The sequence below is a fragment of the Nicotiana tabacum genome, chromosome 24, assembly GCF_000715075.1.
Source record: "Nicotiana tabacum cultivar K326 chromosome 24, ASM71507v2, whole genome shotgun sequence".
In the NCBI taxonomy this organism is placed as follows: Eukaryota; Viridiplantae; Streptophyta; class Magnoliopsida; order Solanales; family Solanaceae; genus Nicotiana; species Nicotiana tabacum.
This window is the reverse complement of record NC_134103.1, coordinates 38484009-38507775: the sequence shown is the minus strand read 5'-3', so window position 1 is coordinate 38507775 and position 23767 is coordinate 38484009. Positions and strand designations below refer to the sequence as shown.

The 23767-nt window shown below is 32.7% G+C and overlaps 3 protein-coding genes across 9 annotated transcripts; all 3 read right to left on the bottom strand.

Annotated features, from left to right (window-relative positions):
• Positions 1-1160: 1160 nt before the first annotated feature.
• Positions 1161-6093, bottom strand: LOC107778788 (E3 ubiquitin-protein ligase BOI). 2 transcript variants are annotated; one of them, XM_016599096.2, is made up of 6 exons: positions 5878-6093; positions 5722-5795; positions 5337-5426; positions 4637-4783; positions 2492-2844; positions 1161-1844 (listed from the first exon to the last, which is right to left on the bottom strand). In XM_016599096.2, the coding sequence occupies exons 4-6, from the start codon at positions 4740-4742 to the stop codon at positions 1308-1310; spliced, it is 996 nt and encodes a 331-aa protein (XP_016454582.1). In that variant the 5' UTR covers positions 4743-4783; positions 5337-5426; positions 5722-5795; positions 5878-6093; the 3' UTR covers positions 1161-1307. The 2 variants fall into 2 exon arrangements, with proteins under 2 accessions (XP_016454582.1, XP_016454581.1); XM_016599095.2 differs by lacking the exon at positions 5337-5426 and having other exon boundaries at positions 5878-6090.
• A 5817-nt stretch (positions 6094-11910) lies between these two features.
• LOC107778787 (uncharacterized) lies at positions 11911-19835 on the bottom strand. 6 transcript variants are annotated; one of them, XM_016599091.2, is made up of 5 exons: positions 19518-19810; positions 14592-17423; positions 14153-14260; positions 13958-14065; positions 11911-12222 (listed from the first exon to the last, which is right to left on the bottom strand). In XM_016599091.2, the coding sequence occupies exons 2-5, from the start codon at positions 14634-14636 to the stop codon at positions 11986-11988; spliced, it is 498 nt and encodes a 165-aa protein (XP_016454577.2). In that variant the 5' UTR covers positions 14637-17423; positions 19518-19810; the 3' UTR covers positions 11911-11985. The 6 variants fall into 6 exon arrangements, 1 of the variants encoding a protein (XP_016454577.2); XR_012706660.1 differs by lacking the exon at positions 11911-12222 and having other exon boundaries at positions 13817-14260; positions 16887-17423; positions 19518-19812; XR_012706662.1 differs by lacking the exon at positions 11911-12222 and having other exon boundaries at positions 13817-14196; positions 16887-17423; positions 19518-19812.
• Positions 19836-22879: 3044 nt separating this feature from the next.
• LOC107778790 (NAC domain-containing protein 78-like) lies at positions 22880-23541 on the bottom strand. The gene is made up of 2 exons (XM_075247433.1): positions 22970-23541; positions 22880-22883 (listed from the first exon to the last, which is right to left on the bottom strand). The coding sequence occupies exons 1-2, from the start codon at positions 23539-23541 to the stop codon at positions 22880-22882; spliced, it is 576 nt and encodes a 191-aa protein (XP_075103534.1).
• Positions 23542-23767: the final 226 nt, after the last annotated feature.

The following is a 23767-nucleotide window of genomic DNA, read 5'->3' as shown; positions in this document are numbered from 1 at the left end:
GTATTAAAATTCTTTAAAGTAGGGTACAACTCAATTGGTAAGGTCCATGCCTAAGTTAAAGGATTTTTTTTTTTGTTTTTCTTCCGGTGTTCGGTATCTGTATTGGGACCCGACTAAATTCGAATTCGCGCCGGAAAATCCCACATTGAGGTAAAGCGTTCCCTAACAAAGACAATTTCATACCCAGAGCTTAAACTCGAAACTTCTGGTTAACGTTGAAAGAGTACTTATCACTCTACCACAACCTTGTTGGTAAGTTAAAAGGAACTTGAATTAGCACTCAGGTTTACTTCCTATCGGAATAGTTGGGGTTAGGCCAAGTTCAAGTCAAAACTTGCCATACTGACAGGCCAAAAAGAAAAATAGTTTATATTCATTCATTAGTTGGTTACTTGTCTCTGTTCATCTCTTTCTTCATTTCGATTTCGTTAGGTCAGACTCACAACTCACAAGATTGAATAGTCTACAAGGAATTATTTTTTTTATAGCTTTCTCTTCATGGTGCCTGCATATTAAGCATAAAACTAATCAAGGAAGCATTAGGAAGACACCTCTTTGTGTTATCGCTGATGCAGGCTTAATACCTTAAATACATATTATTATATCACCAAATAAAAGATTAATAATTGTAATCACACCTATCCTATATATCAATCTATACATTTCATGAGTAAAAGTAACTAAAAAAGTGTGTTAGCAAATGTCAAGGAATTCATACGTACCAACTTATGGTTCAAGCTACTCTAGTAACTAACACATTGTTTTAACTATGTCTTTCTCTCTTTTTTTGGTGTCGCCCGACTAAATTCAAATTTCCAACATTGAGAGGTAAAACGCTCCCTAATAAAGAAGACTCCATATCCAGGGATCGAAGCCGAGACCTCTAGTTAAGGATGACAAAGTACTTATTGTTCCGCCACAACCCTTGCTGGTTAACATGTGCTTTCACTGATTGGTTATATTTTTCTTCCTTCCCATTTGCCTCCACCCCAATTTGTATTTAAGTCCTGCTTCTGTCACTGTTTATTCAGAAGGCATTTCTGAGGATTAATATGATTAACACTGAGCAAAATGTGATCGATCACTGTCTAATGCAAATAAGCTTTTGATAAGAAACACAAATGAACCATTGAAGTAGAAAATTAATGGCCATATCCAAATGAAGCATCAAGAAGAACCATTATAATTAATCCCCAATTTGAAGAAATTACTTCTGTACAGTAAATACACAAAGTAAAGCCACAATGATTATCTAGAATCTTTATGAGATTATTTCTTCGGCCTTTGTTTTAAATTTTGTTCATATTTCAAGACAAGAGCACCTCAACACCAGCAGTTGTCATCAACTGGCAGATAGGACATACATTAACTAATCCTTCACAGTCTTTACATAAACACAAGTGTCTACAAGGCATCAATAAGATGGATACCTCCTTCAATTTGCACACCTTGCACTTCAAATTGGCTTTTTTCGCCGATGTACCTTTCCCAGAACCACTAGGGATGCTGAGCCAATTGTTTGGATCAATGCAGGACACAGCATCGTCTAGCTCATTGTCTCCCGTCCCTTCTTTTCCTTGTTCAGCAGATTGCATCGCTTGTTGAAGGTTCGTTCGTAATGTGCTGACTAAAGATTCGTTACACTTGGCTCTATAACACCAATTTTGTGCTTCTGCTGTAACTTGCTTCATTCGTTCAACCAGTTCTCTGTTCTTCCGGTTTATGTTCTCTAACTCAATATCCTTCTCTTGCAACTTAGTGCCGACATTTTTCTCGAGTGCAGTCACTAACGAAGCCATATGTCTCTGTTTTATGTCTCTCACACCTCTAGCCCAAGTTTCTTCCTGTAAAAGGCCAATGCAATAACAACATTAAATAAACTTGTGCAACATATGAAGTTTAAGTAATTTGTACATTGGTAGTTGTTCCTAAGAGACTGAAGTTAATGTTACCAAATACAGTTATGACCATTTTATAATTGCTTTTTAAAAAGATGCCACATGTTATTCTTTTTCTTTAAGATGGCCAAAATATGCATAGGTGTGTGACTGACCAATTCCAAAAATAACCAACTTTCTAAATTTCTTACTCCTTCCAGATATTTTGTAACTAATATCTTATTATCTGCACATATGTTTTCATTTATTTTTTAATACAAACAGAAAGCGCACGATGGTACAGAGCTGCGACAATGGAGCCAAAAAGAGCATCTTATCAGTTTTAACACAAGAAAAGGGCAATTAATATAAGCAGAAGAAATAAATATTCACGTGTTCAATAGCCATGGCTCATTTTGAGAAAAATCGAGTTAGTCTTATGCCAAAGAAGCAGAGAAACATGAAAAAAATAAGTCGCAACAAAAGTGAGAAAGAGTAAAAACTTGGGCACTTTCCTAAAAGAGCCATTTACTAACTGTTAGGACACAGACAATAACTGAAAAGACAGTCTACAATAAAACAAATTCGAATGTTAGAAAAATGTAGTACCATACCTGAGTCTTAATATATTGATCAAATTCTTTCTTCTGGCGCTCCAGCTCCGTTTTAATGTTGTCACCTAGAGACATCATAACTGATGCTGATGCATTCATACTTCCACTTGCAGAAGTGACCGAAGAATTGGGTTCATCATCATCATATGATAACTTTAAACCAGTTGAAACAAGATTCTGGCCAGGAATATTAGCTAGCCGTTCAGTGTCATCATGAACCACATTGTGGTTCAAGGAAATTTGAAGCTTTTGCTGCCGGGAAACACCTTCAGCTTCCCTGCCTCGTTTATTGTGCCGAATCAGGTGCTCATTTACAAAATTATTTACAGGATCAGCATTGGATCCAAGTGGAACTGTAGCAAAAGAAAAGGCACATTGTAAAGGCTTTTGTATAACAATCTGATATGAGTTCATTAGGGGTGCAGCAAAATTAACATGCTTAGTATAAGTACAAGAAAATATCAAACTAGATATCGGGTGATGCCTTGAAAATTTTTCTGCAATAGCTCACTGACTATTGTTATCCTTGAGCATAAACTTAGATGTGAAATCTATAATACTAAAGTTTTCCTCTTCAAAGTTAACTTGATATGCTCTTCAAATATTTTTTGTTAGCACATAAATGTTGCAATCTCAAATAATAATATAATATAGTGCCAACTTTTAACTCTACTTCATTATTTAAAGCTATATTATCGAAGTTAAGCTAAAGGGTTTTTAACCCAAAAAATCCTTCAGGTTTACCCATACGTTCAACTGAATCACTAAAATATGCCAGTTAAACATGCACGTCCTTCATATTTGCTAAAAGTGACAGGTCTCATCCAAACTCAAATGGAAGTCTATAAACTACCGGTAGACTGCTCACTGAAGCCTCTTTGCATGAAAAACTAAAACGGGAATTTGGGAAAAACAAAGCTGTATGTTTTTGTGAGTGATAGAGGGAGAAAGAAAAGCTACATGTAAACTGAGAACTCATTGGAACAGAACTGATAGTCTTTTAAACTCTTAAAATTAACTCACAAGAACCTTGTAGGGAAAGCACTTGAAGTGGGATTACGAATATCAAAAGGTGTCCTGGTTGGAGCAATTTCACTAAGATGCTTGAAATTATTCAGTGAAAGCTTGAATTTCATTAAAACGAGAAACCTCCAAAAATATGTTAGTACTACTTTATAGCTCTAACCGATTCCTCAGTTTAAAGAAAGTATCCAAGACCCGAAGGTATTGTCTTGAAATAACACCCTCACTCTGTCTCTACTCAAATTTCATTGAAGGATTTCATGTTTCTTGTTGGGACTGTGTTAGTTACGAGTTAATAGTCGGAGGCGGAATTGTAGTACTAGAGCAGTTGTCAGTCTAGAAACTTCGCAACCTCCACAGCCACGGCTCTGATCTATATTAGAAGAGGTAATTTAGAGCAAGAAAATTGGGGGAAACGAAAGCTATCAGTATGTGTTATGAGAGAGAGAGGTTAAGCGAGAATTCATTAAAAAGGAAGGGAAAACAAGGATGTCGTTAGTTTGTAAACTTCCGTTTTAGTTGGGACGAAAACTGTCCATTTTTTGTGAAGATGAGGGATGTTCTTTGTTAGTTAGTATATTTTAAGGATGTACTTGAAGTTATGGGTAAACATTAGGGACCTTTTGAGTAAAAAATGTGAGGCTAAAGCTAAAATATTTAAGCCAGACACTTCCAAACGAAACCCCAACTCTATTTTCACTTCCTCTTCCAACGGATATTCAGCTGAGATATGCCTGCCACTGCCTTTGGTCTTTCCTTTAAAATCTAGAGTTACCAAGGACAATGCAATACTTTTTAGTATAAATAGAACATTTAAGATGAACAACAACTTGGTCACAAAGAGGAGCAGGAGAAACACTTCTAAAAGGCATAAAAAGGTAAAAGTAACCTTTTTCCAATTATTTGTCAATGAGAAACTTCAGAATCTCAGCATCATAAGTAGAAAAGCAGACAAGGTAAGACTTACTAGTACTAATTAGCTCAATACAAATAAAGTTACTTAATACTTTAAGAGCTTGGAACTGCTGATAATATATAAGGGTATTGGAGGTTTCCTTAGCTTATTTCTGTTTAAAATTTTCTTATCCTTTTTAAATGTATACTAACATAACAGAAACTCACAGCTTCCAAATAATTGAAGTTGATTTGGTGCAGTAGCAGGATACTGGAAACCGTTCTCATCCACGAAAATAGGAAGTGGAGTGTTAGTGTTGCTGCCTCTATACATTTTTCAAAGCAAGATCTACTAAGAGATTTGAGCAAGTTCAACTGCAGAAAAAGGAAAAGATATATGCCATTTAAACTCACAATCATTGGATCACATTTTAACAACAATGATTAAGAAGACCTGGATATATGCAATAAAAAAAGTCATTAACACCTATCAAAAACTTCAATAACCACATTTACTCATCATACTATCCATTTAAGCTGAGAATCGTAAAATAGTCATCTTAAGCCATCCTCCCAACTATGTGTTTTTACTCCTAACCACAATGACTGTAACAGAGTGATAAGTGCATCCACCACACTAGCCATAATTTTTCCTTATTTTTCTTTCAAAAGACAACCGCTTGAAACTTATTAGTTCCACTTCACAACTTTACAAGATTTGGAACCATAAAGACTCATCTTCATCTCATTTTAGATGAATAGATCTTCATTCACCCCCGACCGCCAGGAAATGAATATATCTATCCATTTCATTTTTATAAAATTAATAAACAAAATCTGAACCAGTCTTGCTGTCGGAAATACAGAAACCAAAGCCAATTTTTTTCCCATGGAATCTGCAATTCACTGAAACCATAGGTAACATTACCATAATAAACCCAAAGACTCCAATGGAAGATTGCTACACCATAAATTCTGATAAATCCATTCTATGAAACTTTTGGAATCATACTCATATCTGAAAACAAGCAAACAAAGGTTGAATTTCTTTATCAAATAATACTAACTTATTCTGACTCCTAATTTCAATCAATTTGACATACAAAGTAAGTCAAAGTACTGGGTTGTTGTTGTTGTTATGACATACAAAGTACAAACCAAAGATTTTTGATCTTCCTAAAACTATATACTAATCACAAGACCAATGAAAAAGATTAAAACTTTTCCCTTTTGGATAATATTTTCCAACTGATAAGATTCAATAGTCTGAAAATTAATCCAAACATCCAATAACAAATAAAAATAAAGCTTACCAAAACAATTAAAAAGAGAGCCTGGAGAAAGCTGTTAGGTTGAGCTTCTTCAATAAAAAGACCTCATCTTGATCCTGCAAATTCCTATGCAATCAGTCAATCGAAATCCCAAAAAAGAAAATAAAAGAAAAATCGGATCTTGGTAATGTTACATACATAGGGTGAAAATGAAACTGCAGATTACGGATGAGAAATGGATGACGGTTTCTTTTTCCTTTTTGGGAAGAAAAATTAAAAGTGAATAGATATGAATAAAGAAGAATTATTTGGTGTAACCACAAAATGAACAAGGAAGATAAGTTTTCTGACGAGGAAAGATCAAGCAAGAATTAGAGAGAGAGAAAGAGCTGAAACGTTTTTGGAACAGGAGTGACAGATATGTGCGTGGGTGGGTGGGTGGTGAGGTGGTGTGTGGGACCCATAAACCAATTTAGAAAAGTTTAAAAAAATGGTTGGAATCACATTCATTTACGCTCATTTCTAGATTGTGCATCTACTCTTCTCACGGGACTTTTCTTATTCTCACAGATTATTATTACTCTTACTATTATTTTTTTATATTCTTTGGTTTTCCCACCAACATGATCTTTCTGATTCTCTTTAATCAAAATATGGGGTGCTTTGCTTTTACATTAGTGCCCCTTAAATTAAATAAACAAACAAAGGACAAACTAATTTTAGATATTTCATTAATCATTTAGTATCGAACTTGCATTGCGTAAAATTCATATATAAAGAAATGCTCCTTACTCAACCGAAGTTTCTTTATTCCTAATCCCTTATGTTTAAAATTTAAAATAATAATAATACTAGAACCAAAAAAGATGAACGAGAAACAGCTTTTTGAGAAAAAGTTCAATTTCTTGTAAAAATAAATCAAACAAACTTCTATCGTAGAATCTTACTTTTTATGTTCTCTTGTTATGTAATTTATTAAAGAAAAGGATATTTTCCTTATTATTCTAAAACTTAAAAAGCTGTGTACTTATTGAATCCTTATCTTTTAATTAATACTAGAAACAATCATGCCATAGTATCTTGATTTCCGATTAGGGTGATAAAATATCTTTTAATGGTAGCAAAGTTAACATAAATTGGCTTGTTTTAAAATATAATCATACTTAAGAGAGCCAAATATGACTAATTTTGTAAGTCCGAAGTCCGACTGTTTGATTACGTTATATATAAAAATAATACATTTATGTATAATTTTCCTATTTATTTTGTCTTAAGAATATATTTTAAATTTTTGGTGACAATAATTTTACTTTTAAGCGTAGGCTAATAAATTTTTCGTATTCAACGTCGTAAGTTTGTAATTTACAACTAACTTGAAACTCTTAAGGTGACATTTAGTTCAAATATTTGATGTCACAACTCAAGTTCATGGCTTATATTGTTCGCTTTAGGTATAGACCTGCACTAATTTATTTTTCGAGCTACGTCACATCGAGCTCAACAGCGCACGCACCATGTAAATTTACATTGTGACTTATAAAACTCTTCACTTTTTTCTCACATTTTGATGTTGGATTCATGTAAGATAACATGTGCAATCCTTCTTCGTAAGCTTGTCAATTCTGCATGACCTGTTCTCGTTGGCCTGCCTTTTGTTGTGGACATTACATTTGAAGAAGTCTTTCTCGAAAATCTTTTCAAAATCGTCTTATTCTAGTACTGTAAGATTTACCACTATTTTTAACAATTATTACACACATTAAGTATTCAAATAGTCCCTTCGCTTTTATTGTGTAATTTTGGTATAATTTTATTGAGTTTTGATTAACTGAAATTAAGATATGAAGGAATTCAATTTTTTAAAATTTTTTATTTGTTACTCGAAATTCTCTCACTAATTAAACTATTAATTAATATGCTTGATATTTTTTATTTTGTACATCATAATTTTTTGTGTATGTGAGTCCAAAAACATGGACTAGAAAGAAAATAAAAAGTATCTTGATATTAACATTTACAAAGGCGATGTTGATAATTTAGAAGACAATAGATATCTATAGAATCTATTTGATATAGGAGAAAGAGAATATGTACTAATATAAAGTTTAAAGGTATTTTAATTTTTAAATGCACTTTACAAGTGCTAAAAGTATGACCCATTTTTTTCAGAGTTTTCCTCTTAACTAATGGTCAAATTAAAAAAAGGCAAGAGTGGACAATTACATTGATCTTCGTCAAAATACTTAAGGCATCTGTTCTCTCCAATTTCTAAAAGTTAAGAAAACATCATCTTTAATTGAATATTTCTTTTTTTAAAATATAAATTCACGAAAAAATATAATTCAATGGATGCGCTAAAACAGTAAATGCACAGTACTTGGTTTTTCCATAAGTTATGCATCAGTATTAAATAATAATTGACATGTACTTTTTACCTAAACTAGTCTTAGGATACGCGTTTTGTGCGTGTTTTTCATGTCAATGAATAATTTTTTTTAAAAAATTACATAAATTAAATATTATTAAATAATATAATTGAATTATAAAATAAAAATAAATTAGATAACTTTCTAAAATTAGAAATGTTGATCCCATTTAGTAGAGAAATCATGTAAATGGAAGTCTTCAAAGAATAATAAGGATAACTTATAAAAATTATTGTTAGTTGTTTTCCTAATATAGAAACAAACGAGTAAAAAATACTTTTATTACGATAATTTTTCAAATAATACAAATTGATAAGTGGCATTATAAACTTTAAAGATGACTAATATTTAATTAATAATTTATAAAAACAATAACATAATATATAATAATATAGGGAGCTGTCATTTTTGGAATATTTATGAGAAAAAAAAAGAAGAAATAATTAATGATATCTCATTTAGAATATATTTTTATCTTTTACCATTTCATTCTTATTGCTTCAAGTCTGCAAATATTAATAGAAAAATAATTATTGTGTATATGATATTCTGCCATTATTGAGTAAATTATACTCATTTAGAATACATTTTTCTTTATGATTTTGCATGTTAAAATAATTACTGACCGTAATTTTTTAAATATTATACAAAAATTCAATAAATAAAATTTAAGTTGATTTTGAAGTTTTGAATATTAAGATTAACATGCAATGTGTTATAGTTATATTGCATAGTTCAAATAAGGAAAGAATTTATCTAAGGTAAAATCTTTATTGATTTAAATTTTTAATTATTAGATTTTTCTACATAATTCAAATGAAAAATTCAATAATCAAAATTTTAACTGATTTAAAATTCTACATATTTTAAATAACAGTAATTGTTTCCAATGATTATGATTATGTTTATGTTGTTTCCACACAATAGTGAGCTATATATTTATGTTTTTATTACTTTTTCATATATTTCGTCTGCATTATTTTAAAATTTAATTTTTAAGTTTTTCATAGTATTCATAATTTTAGATGGTCAGAATGGGTTAAAGATTATGGGTAGTCAAAATATAAACTACACTTTAATGACATAAGTATATTTTTCAAGAAAATAATTATATAGATTTTGATGTATATACGATAGTTTTATCATTTAATTTGGGATTAAAGTACGCATTTAATGGAACCATAAAATGCTTAATGAAATTGGATATGTACGTTTCTAATTAGTTTGTATGCACGTATAAGAAAAAGAAAAATCTATAAACAATTTGTTCAATTGATTTATTTTAATGCCCTAAATATTAGGATTTCTTATGTACTAGTTTAAATAAGGAAAACTTTAATAAGTAAAATTCTAGTTGACTTAAAAGTGCTAACTATTAGGGGAATAATTAAATGACTATATTATTCAGTGTAACTTCTATTTTAAAAGGGTAAAAAAGGCAAACAACATTTCGCTAAGGGCATTCATGCTTTAAATATAATACTAGACTCTTGGTACATGCGTTGCACGTGTACCCAATCTTTATGATTACAAAATTTTAAAAGATCATATAATTATTATATTAAAAATTATGTTTGAGTTAAGTATTAATAAAAGTTAAACAAAAAAATATAAGTTCTTAAAATTAATGATTGTTGATCACATTTAGCTAACTCGATAAAGGAAAAAACTATGTAGAGGTTCCTAATCATCTCTATCGATACTCAGCTAAATATTTAACCTAATTAATATAAATCACTATCGCAAAAGTAGAATCTAAAAAGTACATTAAGATTAATTTACTCTTTTTTCATTTTGGAGTGAGCTTTTTTTTTCTTCTTCCCAAGTTATAAGCGTGCATTCAGATTCTACGTCCCCATGCATCCGGAAGTTGCCTTCTTATGTAAGCAAGAGTGTATGACTGAAATAGAATTACTTACTGTTGATGGATTCGAAAGGATATGTATATAAATATTATTTTATAAGGAGTCAAAATATGGAATATATGTTAAAAATCAGAATTACAATTTTGTTCTTTATCATCAGTTTTAAATTGATATTTAGTTTCGATATATGTCTATAGTCCGTTCTCATTTTATTAACAGTTTGTTTGGTTTGATCCAAATTTTTTTAATGGTTTATAATTTTAAAATACTTTTATAAAAAAACAAATAATTTATTTAATAAAAAACTGAGTATTTTAGTTTTTCATTTCTCTTGCGAATTTAAATATTTGAATTTAAAAAATTGAAAACGTTGAGAAGAAATTTTTATTATGTCACCCGGGTAACTTAGATAAAATAATTACACATCTACTATTTGCATCCGATATAATAACTCTAACGGTTTAATAAAGCACATGTACTTTTAAATTTCTAATTATACAATTAAAGTTATTTTTCACAATAAATTTACCAAAAATAATATGTATAAATTTCTTACTTAACTTTTATGTTACAATTGAACAAAATATTTCAAAATATGCTATATAAGGAGTTTGTTACTTTTTATCAATTACGGTTATACATAAGATGAATATTAATTACTTATTGCATAGGAACTCTGAGTTGTGATTGAAAATTCTTTGTGATTGTTTGTTGCTTCCTAGTTGTTTTTGAAGTTTGTAGGAGCTTTACTTACCTGAGATGGAGAAATGTCCAGCTCTCAGTCAATTTTATTTTTATTTTTTGTACATAATGTTTACTTGGTAATAAAATATATATAATTACCAAAAAATAAAATAAATATAAATAACAAATTGTCCGAGAATAATTACAATATTTTAAAAATAATTTTCAATTTTATTAGGAATATATAATAAATATTATTCAATCTATTCCTATTCAAATTAAATTCGCCTATCAAAAAGTCTATAGTGTTGACACGGATAAAATCTTTTAGAAATATTTAAATACATCTCCGATATGTACGATTTTATTTTAGGAGGTTAAATTTCTAGAACAACAAATCCTCATTTTTTTCCTCATAAATACTTTTTGGCTTTGTAGATATTTTTGTGCAGAAGGATATAAAAGAAGAAGAATTAATATGCACATAACTATAGGCATAAATTGAGAGAGCACATTTAAAAAAATAAATAAACGTACCCACAGTGATTTGGAATTGTGCATCTTTGTTTTTGCCTAAAATTTGATTAGTACACCTTATTTTGAATAGTAAAATCTTAATCGGTTTTGAAGTCCTAAATATTAGGATCTAATTACTACACAGTTTAAATAAGAAAAAAATTTAGTAACTAAAATTTTAGTTGATCTCAAAATCTTAAATATTAAAAAATTATTAAATAACTATTTTGTGTAGTAAGAATTATCAACATTTTATTAACTACAAAAAGGTCTCCTAAACTTAAAAAGAGAAAAGAGAAATTTTAATAGCCCAAAATATAAATAGAGTTGAACGACGAACTTTCCTAATTTAGGCAAAATTTTATAACTACAAAAAAACGTCTCCAAAACCTAAGAAGGAGAATGGAGAAATTTACTCCAAAGTATAAACGGATAGACAGACAAACGTTGTAGCGAAAGTTTATGCAATATATTATTAACAATAAATGACCATTTGTAAATTATAGGGGAATTAATTAAATTACTATACGTAAGTATTAATGAAATACTCAAATTACTATGTTGTCCAATGTGAACTGTTTAAAGGGTAAATAAGGCGAACGACATTTCGCTAAAGACTTTCGTGCTTTTAATATAATATAGATAGATATATATAGATTTACCACTAAACAGTATTAAACAAAAATAATTTGATAGAAGAATCTGAATCTGAATAAAAACATTTCAAATTAACCTTACTATTTCCTGGCCCAATTTTCTACTTTTTCATTTTTGGATATTTGTCTAATTTCTATCCATTTACAGAAAAGAAAATCCTATACTCCCTTATTTATTTGTTTCCCCAAGACTATATCCTCATCGACAAGGATATTTTGGTAAAACAATTGAAGCTGACTTCTCAGACGGTGGCCGGTGACTGCAAAACCGAATGGAGGGCGGGTCGGGTCCATTATGTGGGCCCAGGCTTTTTTTGGCGGGTAAATTTTGGCGCCTCGTTGACTCCGTATTACCGACCAAACGCATTGCCTTGATAACTCAGAAATATAAACTCCCTAATAAAAGGAAAAAAATAATTATGTAATTTTTACCCAATAATAATCCTGCTATAATCGGGGAATTACACCTAACCCATGTTTCATAGTTATAGAAATTACTGATATTAGATAACGCGTGACACACAAATTGGAGATGGAGTAACTATTTTCTTGCTTAAAATTGTTTTTCCTTTTTCTTTTTGCTATATAAATCAAGTATTCAAAACTTATTGGTTAAATAAATTCAGATTGGGCTTGTATAGGATTTACAAAAAGAGAAAGCACTCGTTATCGAGTTTTCTCCACTCCTAGGGTTCTAACGGAGACCTCTGATTAATATATGAATAAATATCATACATTCAGTCACATACTCTAATGGTTAAAATTGTTTATCAAAATTTCTCAATTTTAACAATTTCAAGTATTTTGGTCCCCCTTTATGCCTGTCAAATAATCTGTTCGAATGACTTGCTCCAATAATTTCTTTTGTGGAAATGCAGAGGTTGCCGTTGTTATATCAACTGGACACCAGTTAAAAAAGAGGACATTTTTTATATACATACTATAATAGAAACTTATTTACCCGTTTTTCTAGGTTTTATAATTTTTAAAAACTAACTGTTTATTTACAATTTGTATACAATCAGGGAAAAGAAGCCCACATACAACTTGCATACAATTATATTATTGTATGTTATTTGTATGTCCAGTGTGATACACTTGATATACAAAATACAGTATAACTTATTTATACATCATTGTTCTTCTTTTTCTTCGAGTTTCAATTTGAAATTCCCACCAAAACCAACTCTAATCTTCACCGAACTCCAGCAAAATTGAGACATAAACTCCAAAGGATATTCGCAATCATTTGCAACAACAGCCAATCCAAACAAAATACTATTTTTTACAAAACTCAATTTTCCAATTCAAACTTAGAAACTGCATCAATTTTAGAGATAATATCAATAAATTTGTATGAAGAAAAAGGGATTTGGGTTGATTTGTATGAAGAGAAATAAATATTTTGAATTCATTCTTCAAAATGGAATGAAAACGTGATTTTAATGGCTTTCTATAACTGATAGACTTGAGTGAGAGGGAGAGGGGGTCGACATGAGGGGGTGGGGGCAAGGATAGTGGTTACAGCCTAATTTTAAGGGATCATTCTTTTAGTTTTTGTATGTAAATAGTACATAATATAATTTTTAAGGAACCTAAAGAAAAGTGGTAAATATTATATAAAGAAGTGTATCTGCGTAAAAAAAGAGAGAAGGAAATCAATCAAAGAAAAGGAAAACCATAGAGAATGGAGCAAGCTTTAAGAAATTGATGGTTTAGAGCATAGTGTGTCCACTAATGAATGTTCCACACATGATTGATAGTTGGTTTATCTTTAATTAATTAATATATTGGATTGGATCTTAATAACCGTGCCTTAATAGTTAATACCAGTAGGAGCAAAATTGAAATCTACAGATATCAAGATCAGTTAAAAAGTCTTTCGGAAACAAACAACAACTTTTGTTCCTGCGGGCTGGGATGTGGATTTTCAGTAAGTAAAAACCATGACAGCAAACTTAATTTCACGAACCAGATCAACACATGAACATAATAAGAAACGCTCTTACTACTTCTTCAGCAAAATGCCCAATCATTTTTCTTTTCTCATATTTCACTACAAAATCCCCAGAGGACCTCCCAACACAAACAATCTTGACAATAACTGTTTTAAAAAACAAGGCAATTGTACCTGCTGTAAGAAAACAGCTTCTTGCGGGCACGTGGGAAATTTCATGAGACCAACACCTACCATTAAGAGACCGTAGCATCCAAGGGACACAATCAAGTATAGAGGCAACTACAACATCAACTTTTGAACATTTACAAAGTGGAAAAACATAATAAGCAAATGCTGAAGAGGAAATCATTGTCAATAAGAGCTCACCAGCCAAGTATAGCTCTCTGGAACCACTGATGTCTGCAGCAACCCTATCCAAAGGGCATATACCCCAAAAACTATCGTCAAAATCTTCACAATTTGTTTCATTTGGAACTGCAAAGAAGTAATAATCATTGATGTAATAGGACAAAAGTTCATATGAATAAATATCTATGAAGAATACAGCCACAAATTGTTTTGTACTCAATTGCTCCACCCAAACAAAGTTTGAAGTGCTTCTTTGATACCATATCATCGAGTGGAAAAAAGCATCCAATATTTTACAGAGATATAAACCAAAACATTGCTCTTTCCATTCCCATTTAACTACGGAACCCCTAATAACTCGCCTAATAATCCCACTTATGACATATCAAGTTGCTGCATATCTAGTGACAAGTAAATATTTCTTAGATTCAATATTATAAAGATAAGAGCACCGTACAAGTAAGAAACCACAAAACTCATTCCACATGCTCCAAAAAGACATCCTCTAGCTCCTGCTTTTGTTCCTCTAGTTTCCACTTAATTCCAAGCTCCTCAAAAAGTCATTAACATCAGCATGAAAATCAAGAGTACAGTACTACATATAGGATAAGCATTAACCTCTTTCTTAACTAAGAAAAAATAAGATTCTTAAATAAAAACACAGTTGTGCTATTTTAAAATTGGATTCTGCTACCTGATTTTATCTCATTTTCAAAAATGCCAACCATAGGTGATGTTTGGCTAAAAATCCGTGTTTTTGCATACTAAGTGCCTTACATTTTTGCCCAACTATTGTTAATTCTAATGTGTAATGGAATGACTTGAGCTTAATTTTGGTGTTTATGTTGGTAGGGGTCGATTGGAAGTGATTTGGGAGGAATCTGCGCAAATTAAAGCCGAAAAGGAAGGAATTCGGAAGAAGTGCAAAGTTTGGCGTCCAGAAGGGCGCAAGGCGCCAACCAAAACGCCAAATTCAGCAGAAGCAAAAGTTGGGTGTCCTGCAACCAAAACGCCAAAGGCAGGCTTAAAATAATTCACCGTCCAGGTGGGTGCCCTGCGTCCATCCTGTCGCCTACCCTACTTCCAGGAAACCTTCTATTTCGACTTGGAGAGGGGCTTTTCGGTCCTACGTGTCCCCAACAAGTGTAAAAGGGGTTCTAAACCTACTTTTTGGGGGTTGGACGATTTCTGGAGGCTAGAATATCGTGTGGAGCAATTTTGGAGGAGAAAATCATCGAGTTCCTCATTCCTTCATCTATTCTTAGTAACTTATTTATGCAAAACACTTGTGTAATTATTACTACAATTATGAGTGGCTAAGTACTCTATTTTCTAGGGTTGTGGTTGTCACAAGGTTGTTTCTTTTAATTCTAGTTTTAACTTGTGAACTGTTGTAGCTACTGATTCATCCCACTATATGCACTATGCTTGGAAAAGCCATGCTAATATTAGAGTAGAATTAGAGAGAGCTTGTTTCTGAACCCGTGGCTCGGGGAAGGATTTCGCGGTTAGAATAGGAATATACCTAACCGTCTCACTTAGTTGAATGTTGTAATTAATTCGTCCATCGAAAGAATACAGGGTTGATATATTGTGGATAGATGAATAGTACTATGGGAACATGCTATTTATATAAATGATTCGGTCAACTAGCAACCACAGATAATTCGGATTAACAGGTGTAATCACGAACTCAATAGGATTGATAAACTGACTACAATCCTGGAATCTTCATCTCCTCTGATTAAAATCCAATCACAATCTCTTGCTTCGTGTTAGTTTAGTTAATTATTTGTTTAATTTCTGCAAAAGTAGTTTAGTAGAAAAATCATCACTCTTGATTACCTTGGGCAGTTAATTGATTTTAGCTAGCTTAGTTAACAATTATTATAAATCTTTGTTGATTCGACATCCGACTGTAAAGTTACTTTATTACTTGACGGCCATGCTTGCATGTACTTGGGGAACCAACAAGTCATTCAGATGCAGTAGCAGTAGTAGTTAAATAGTCGTAGTAGAATCTAAAGGGAGCAGACACACACACACATGATAGTCAGAAATGTCTTCAGAAATGCACTGTTGATTAGCTATGCATTGCATTTGCCACAGCCCTCACTCTCTCAATCTCACTGCCTCTCTTTTTTCTTTGTGAGTCTCTCAGACTGCTCAGAGTGAGTCTTTTTCTAAGGCACTGAATCTTCCTGTGGGTTCGTCTAACACCGCCAACATTTTGATGGAAGCTTTTGTTAGTATGGTAAACAATGGACCACTAGAAGTTGCTGTTTTGGGGGGGTTTCACCCAACACATTACCTTTTTCCTTTTCTGAACAACAACAAACAGATACTACAAATAATATATTTCAGTTTCTAGCTGTTGAATCTCTTTTTCACAATCAAGATAGCAATGCAGTGTTTGGTAGGCCATATAAGAAAATATAATCCCCGCATAACCTGATCCAGCGGGTGTTGACGATATTAAACAATACATGCATTAAATTATGTGGGAATCTATGTAATATTTTATAACTATCCCTTCGTTATTATTCACAACATAAACAATCTTGCTTTTTAATTCTAGCATAGCTAACATGTGAAACAAGTGATCCCTTAGGACATCTAAACTGGGAGAAAGGGAATACATAAGCACACGGATATATAAAACTATGAACACACATTTGTTTGCATTAGCTTCAATTAGGAATGTCATTTCTTTTTCAGTACACCAAAGAGAACGAGAAAACAGAGGTCCTACCAGTAAAAGGTGCTAAATGTTACTGACTACTTCCATCGATGGAGTGTATTAGAGAATGATTACATAGTCGCATTGCCAAATCAAGCCGAACAAGCTCGAAGCCCATGAAATCCAACTCCATGTGGCTGCCTATTTGAACATTGTGGATATAAAATACTACTATGGAGGAAAACCAAACAGGTAAACAATACTATATTAAATTGTGTCACTTCTCTACGAGTTACTACTAGTAAATAATTGACTCAAAATATGTAGTGTCAAACAAATAATGAATTCTCACACCGATAATGAAATAATCTTAAGCTGCAGGGAGCACTTGTGCAGTTCTTCTTTACTTTTGATATCCAGAGAAATATCTATATCAATTCAAGAAACAAGATCAAATATGCTTTGAACCCCTATTTAGCGACAACCAAGAAAACTAAAATCTTAATTTTCCATAAACCATAAAAAAATATTAAATTTCAATAAGCAAAGGCACTCTCCATCCAAGGCAGGTCTTGTGCAAACTTCAACATCACGACAGCGACATATATGCTGCACCATCAAAGCATCACATCACTATAATGATAACAACGTACGCGCTGCACCCATTAAAAGAAAACTAGTGGAGTACAGGCAGGACATAGGTGATCTTTGAGGGAGTAGAGATACAGAGACAGTGAAATGGGGAGAAAAGATCAAGCGACTACCAATTTAATATTTCACTTCTTGAAATGGTGGTGTCCGTTGCGCGCACCTCGACTATTCCCTTTTTTTGCCAATACCGAGAGTTGAACTCTAGTCTCCCATAATTTTCATCCACTTTATTAACCGCTAGACCATATTCTTGGGTGCTATATATTATACACACGCATACACATATATTCCCTTGATAGTATTGAACCTTCCCCCGAAAGAAAATACTAAAGGGAGCTAGTTACTAGCCAACCTCTGTTGTGTGTCAAAAGCTTGGATACGCAATCACGATTCGTATCCAAACACTTGCAGTGGTCTTCATCATAACTATGCCCCCTAATTATAAACATCCACTGTTCATTATCTAAACAACTTACCTCGAAAACTGCATTCTTCACATAAAAACAAGGCGTTAGAAAACTAAAGATATGGATATGCTCTCAACCTTAAAGGAAAGAATACAAAGGTGGGAAACTAACCAATACTCAGAAGTTAATGAACCAAACACTATAGGCAATGGCGTGTGGAAGTCAGAAAGGGTCAAAAAGAAGGATTAGTTCCAATTCTGGCTATTTCCCACGGAACAGACTTGAAATTGGGAGGAGAAAGAGGGTGACTGCTATCGCTCTCTTCTGCAGATGTTAATCACTTCATACACAGAATCAAAAGATTAGCAACAACTGCTATCCGGAGGGATAAAGTGGGAATGGCCTCTGTGGTGGACAAAATACAGGAAGTAAGCTTGAGATGTTTCGGGCACGTGAAGAGGAGAGACATGGATGCCCCTGTGAGGAGGTGTGAGAAGTTGGCCATTGGAGGCCCTAGGAGGGATAGAGGTACGCCTAAGAAATATTAGGGAGAGATGATTAGGCAGCACATGACGCATTTTCAGCTAACCGAGGACATGAAGTTGGACATGAGGGTGTGGAGGTTGAAAATTAGAGTTGAAGGGTAGTAGGTACTCGAGCATATTGCCTTTCCATATCAGTAGTACTATTATCAATCTCGTATTTCCTCTGTTTAGATTTTTATTACTACTTGATGTTCCTTCTGCTTTGGATTTCTTATTATCTTGTTGTTATTACTGCTTCTCTTTACATGTCATCTTCTATTATTATTTTGCTTTCTTGAGCCAAGGATATATTAGAAACAACCTCTCCACCAACACAAGGTAGGGGTTAGGTCTGCGTACACACTACCCTCTCCGGACCCCACTTGTGGGATTACACTTGGTATGTTATTGTTATTGAGAGGGATGAACTAGGTAATCATTTCAAAGTTCCATTTCAATAAATTAACTCAAAGCCCTTGTGCAATTCCCCAAACATCATGTGGCAGTATTGAGGTTTCAGGTTCTATTCTACAGTAGGCTATCAAAACTAAACTAGAATTTATATGCCAAAGGAAAGCAATTTAGAGAAAAAGAAATTTCCATTTTGTTTCTATTACTTTACCTCTTCCAGCCACTCCTTTCCTCACAAAACCCTACGAATTTGCTCATCTAGCATATAGCACATCAATTCATGACTTCTTTCTAAAAACACATTCCTTGAAGTTACTTGCAAATGAAATTCAGACTGGTAGCAACAATGATACACCCATCAAAAAGGAGTGTGACTCCGAATCATTTCAAAGTACCATCCTAATTAATTAATTAATGGCACAATTTATGATCCTTTTTATATCAATCAATTATCATATTACGTATTAATTCTTGAATTCTATAGCAGACCCACAGAACCCGATTCAGAGAACAAGAAAAAAACACAACAGAATCCACATTTCGTTAAGACTCACAAAAACATACCATAATTAAACTAAATAGTAACAAAACTAAATTGAAAGACAAACAAGAAAACACAATAATCCAAGCATTTCCCAACTGGGTATACAAAAATATACTACTATTCAAAATATCCAAAATAAAAAGATGAAATGTATTAGAAAAATGACCTTTGTAGATTGAAGGCTGATTCACTGAGATCTTCGCCTATAGAAAGAATCGCAATGGCATGAGGAGGGAACATGGGAGGAGCGGTTTAAGAATGAGTTAACTTTGAAATTTGGCACCCAAAGATACTACAAGTTACCCTTTCATCCTCAAAAGTTATAGAATTCGCCAATCTTCTATCTATCTATTATTAATAGGAAGGATGTCAGCCATCTATCTATCTATTATTAATGGGAAGGAAGTCAGCCACGAGAATTTTGCGAAGTGTCACATTATGAAAATGCCATGTGACAATTTTAAGACAATTGTATAGTTGTTGGCTTGATTAGTAAGTAGAGTTAGGCATCGCCGCGGCTCCGATGGGAGTTCGTAACGTGACAAGTTGGTATCGAGCACTAGGTTGCGTAGGTCTCATGAGTCATGAACAAATTTAATAGAGTCTTGCAGATCTCTACAGAGACGTCTGTACTTATCTACGAGATAATTTTAAGACAATATTTAGTTGTTAGGTAAAATTAGTTTATTTTTAAAATTTGAATTTCAAAATAATAAAATATCTATATTTTTTTTAAGGAAATAATAATTTTCAAATTAAAATTCTGAAACCCATGTAACTCCTCTACGCCTTTGACCTAAAATATATCAATTCCAACAATTTCGGCTTACATTCCCACGATGGCGCTTCATTCCCACGATCCCACACCGCGATTTCTAACTCCTAACCCATCAATTCTTCTGGGGGTATTCTCAGTAACATGATTTCAATGTCTTTTGAATTCAAGTTCTACTTTAACAATCACTAAATCTTTCTCCGCAGGAATTCTTGATATAAGCTATTCAGTCTTTTTCATTGTAAGTTCACTGAACCATGTTATCATAGATAGATTAGTATTAGTTACTTTGGTTTTTTTGTGTTGCTAATTCGTTATACCTTCTCTGTTTTTTATGTGATTAAGTTTTAAATCTGGAGTTGTTTCTTTCACTTACTAATTCTTTCAACTCTACCATTAAAAAGTAATATTACTATAAATTAATGTTAGTATGAATTCAAGTATTCAAGTATAGTAATATAAAGATTTGTATTAGTTAATCTAGAATTATTGTATTACTAGTTCCTTCAAACACTTTCTTTTACTTAATATAATTCTTTGTAGGGCTTGCCATTGTTGGTTATATTTTGCCCCTTTTCTCTGTTACATTGGTTCTATATTCGAGAATTGATGCAATTTATTTTTGTATTAAACCATTTATTAGAGATGGAACATTATAAGCATGTTTTTGTTTATTATTTTGCGAATTCTAAAGAAAATTTGTAATGCCCTCTTTTCGCCTACTTTGCCCCAATGATTTTATAGAACATTTAATGCCTCCTTCGCTGAGCATTCTAAAAGGTGAAGCGAAGAGTCAGGGGACTGCCTCATTAGCGGGAAAGCACCAATCACTGGAGAATTAATGCTCATTTAAAGAACTTTGGCACTTGGACCCTTTCTAAAACCTGTTGTCTAAAGGTATGTAGATGAAATTCCCTGATTTGGAAGTGCACCATGATAGCCTGAAGAAGTATTACAGTCTTTTTTTACACCCAATTTATAGCAATGGTAAGTCATTCAGGAACTACATAATTATAATATGTTTACTTATTAATTTCAGCTCTTATAGTCTTCAGTATTTGATTTCCTTCCATACTTTCTCTGTAGGTTGGATACCTATGTGAACCAATCGACCTATTTGGCTGTTTGTGATATAGTTTTTCAGTAAATGATGCACATTCAATTATTATATGTTGTTTCTTTACCTTTTAACAAAAAAATAGAATGGTTGTGTTAAAATTAAGCTGATGAAAGAAGCTGTGGCCTATTGGTTTATGGATAGGTCTCTCAGTAAACTTTCAGGGACATAAACATTTCTTATAGGGTGAACCATCTATCATGCCAAATGATGTTACATATAATCATTCTCTAAATATTCTTGAATGTTTGTGGTATTTTGTTTGATACTAAGTAGATACACTTTGTGCACCATCCATCTTTATTGGGTGAACCTCTTGAAATGTTGATGAAAGATGGTTCAGTATATGATATTACATAATCAATTCTATAAATATTATACTATGTATTGAATGTTAATGGTATTTTGTTTGATACTGCTAATATAGATAGACTTTTATATTGTTCAGGTGAGGCAGTCCCTGGGGAAGTAACGCAGAAAAAGAATATGGCAGCAGAAGGGAGAAATAGGAAAGCGCTTGGCGATATTGGTAATGTGGCTACAGATCGTGGGGTCGAAGGAAAAAAACCACTTCCTCAGGTATCTCGCCCCTTAAAAAGGAGCTTTTTGGGAAATCACAACTTTTGAGTCTTGTGAATGGGTACACAGTGCTTGGCGCCAATCTGATGAAAAGTTAATGTATATATTGGATTGATGTGTAGTGACAACAGCTACCTTTGTTGCATTATTTATTTTGTGCAAGGGCATATTTTCAGTAATTTTTTACGTTAAATTTTGAATGGTCAGCATTATAACATTGAATTACTAATGATGGAGTAATTAAAAAACGTATCGCGAAAAACTGAATGTTTCTTTGCTGATGAGCCTACATCTAAATCAGAATATTGTATGACTGACTGATTTAATCCAGCATCTTGCCATCCTGAAGGCAAATAAGTTTTTCTTGCCCACAGATCTCTGGCTCTCTCTGTTTTTCCTTTTGAGTTCTTAATTAGACAGTGTTATATTGCATATGGTATCCTCTTAGCATCCTTTTCCTTCCAGTATATCTTGTTTCTTAATTAGCTCAAATTGATTGATGAGTGTAGTCTTTTATAGGAAATTTACGAGAGAAAAAAGATGATTCAAAGGTGTGTTATTCATTTTAATGAGTTTTGCGTTTGCCATAAAACATGCACTAATGATATATACCAAAGAGTTTCTGGACTCATTTTAAAAAAAATATATAAACAAGAAATCACATTAAAGAATAATTTCGGCTACCCAGAAAGAAAAAAGAATAATCGCAGTATGATGCATCTTGTTTACATAATATTGAGTTGGGCAAAAAAATTCTAACAAACATCAGATGTTAACTCTTTTCATGTCTATCTAGTAGAATTGGTGCCACCAATCATGTGGAACAATGTCGTCTATTCCATTCATTAGTTCTTCCAAGTAGTCACTGTTATCTATGTTAAGATCTGAGAAGTCACTGTTATCTGCGTTAAGATCAGCTTCAGCATAATATTGCTCCTGAATTCCAGGGAAGGATAATTGATCATATGCTTCTTCTTGCCCGCAGGCTGTTGTATTTGCTTCTTCTGTCATCATGTACTCTCTGTTGGTGATGGCTCCATGATTCTCCAATGTAGCTTCATCTGTATCATAAGTGGTCAAAATTTGGCTATTTTTGTTAAGTCCTCTCAAATAATTATCCTGATGTTGTTGGCAAATTGTTGCTGACTGTGTACTGTTGTAGTCAGGTTCACACAACATAGCTGCTATTACTTGAGCAACTTCTTGTTCCTCTATAGTTACCCCATTCTTCATATTTCTCTCTGTTATAATATTCTTCTTGATTCGGCAAAGAACAATATCTTGCTTAGGAATATTGTTTTCCCTGAAGTAATCATCCCCCACGTAATATTCTCTCATCAGCCAATTAATCTTATCTTGCTTTGATTGTTTACTACCCCTAGTTCGATAAACAAAATTTTTTCTGAATCCCACCACAGTGCCCTTACCATTCTTGATAGGATCGCCACTGGTTTGGCCTTTCCATGTCCCGTTGGCGCAAGTTCGGCGAAACCTTTTGTCTGATTCCTTCCGCTTCTTCAAAGGAGAAATAAAGTAACCAATTTTCTCTTCGGGATGATCAGAAATCTCCCAGGGTGGCCGGTCTCCATAGATTTCTGCAAGTCGAATAGGGCATTCACTGGGAAAAGAGTTACCCTTTAAGAACTTTCTCAGAAAGTAGATCAACTCCGCATCAGTTGGGTAAAATCGAACACTAGGAAGCCGTGATACTATCGGCATGCTGGTCTTTGATTTGCTATTATGAATAAAGAAATTATAACAAGAATCGCAAGAAAAAAACAACCCTTCAATGATCGATAATCTGCAATTGTTCTTGACTCTTCTGTGAAAATACAAAGAGAACTAAGAATTGGAGTATTGTGAAAGAAAAATTTAAATTCGCAATGAAAACAGATAGAGAAGAAAGAATTACTCCTATGAAATTAGGAAGAACCTGAACAAATAC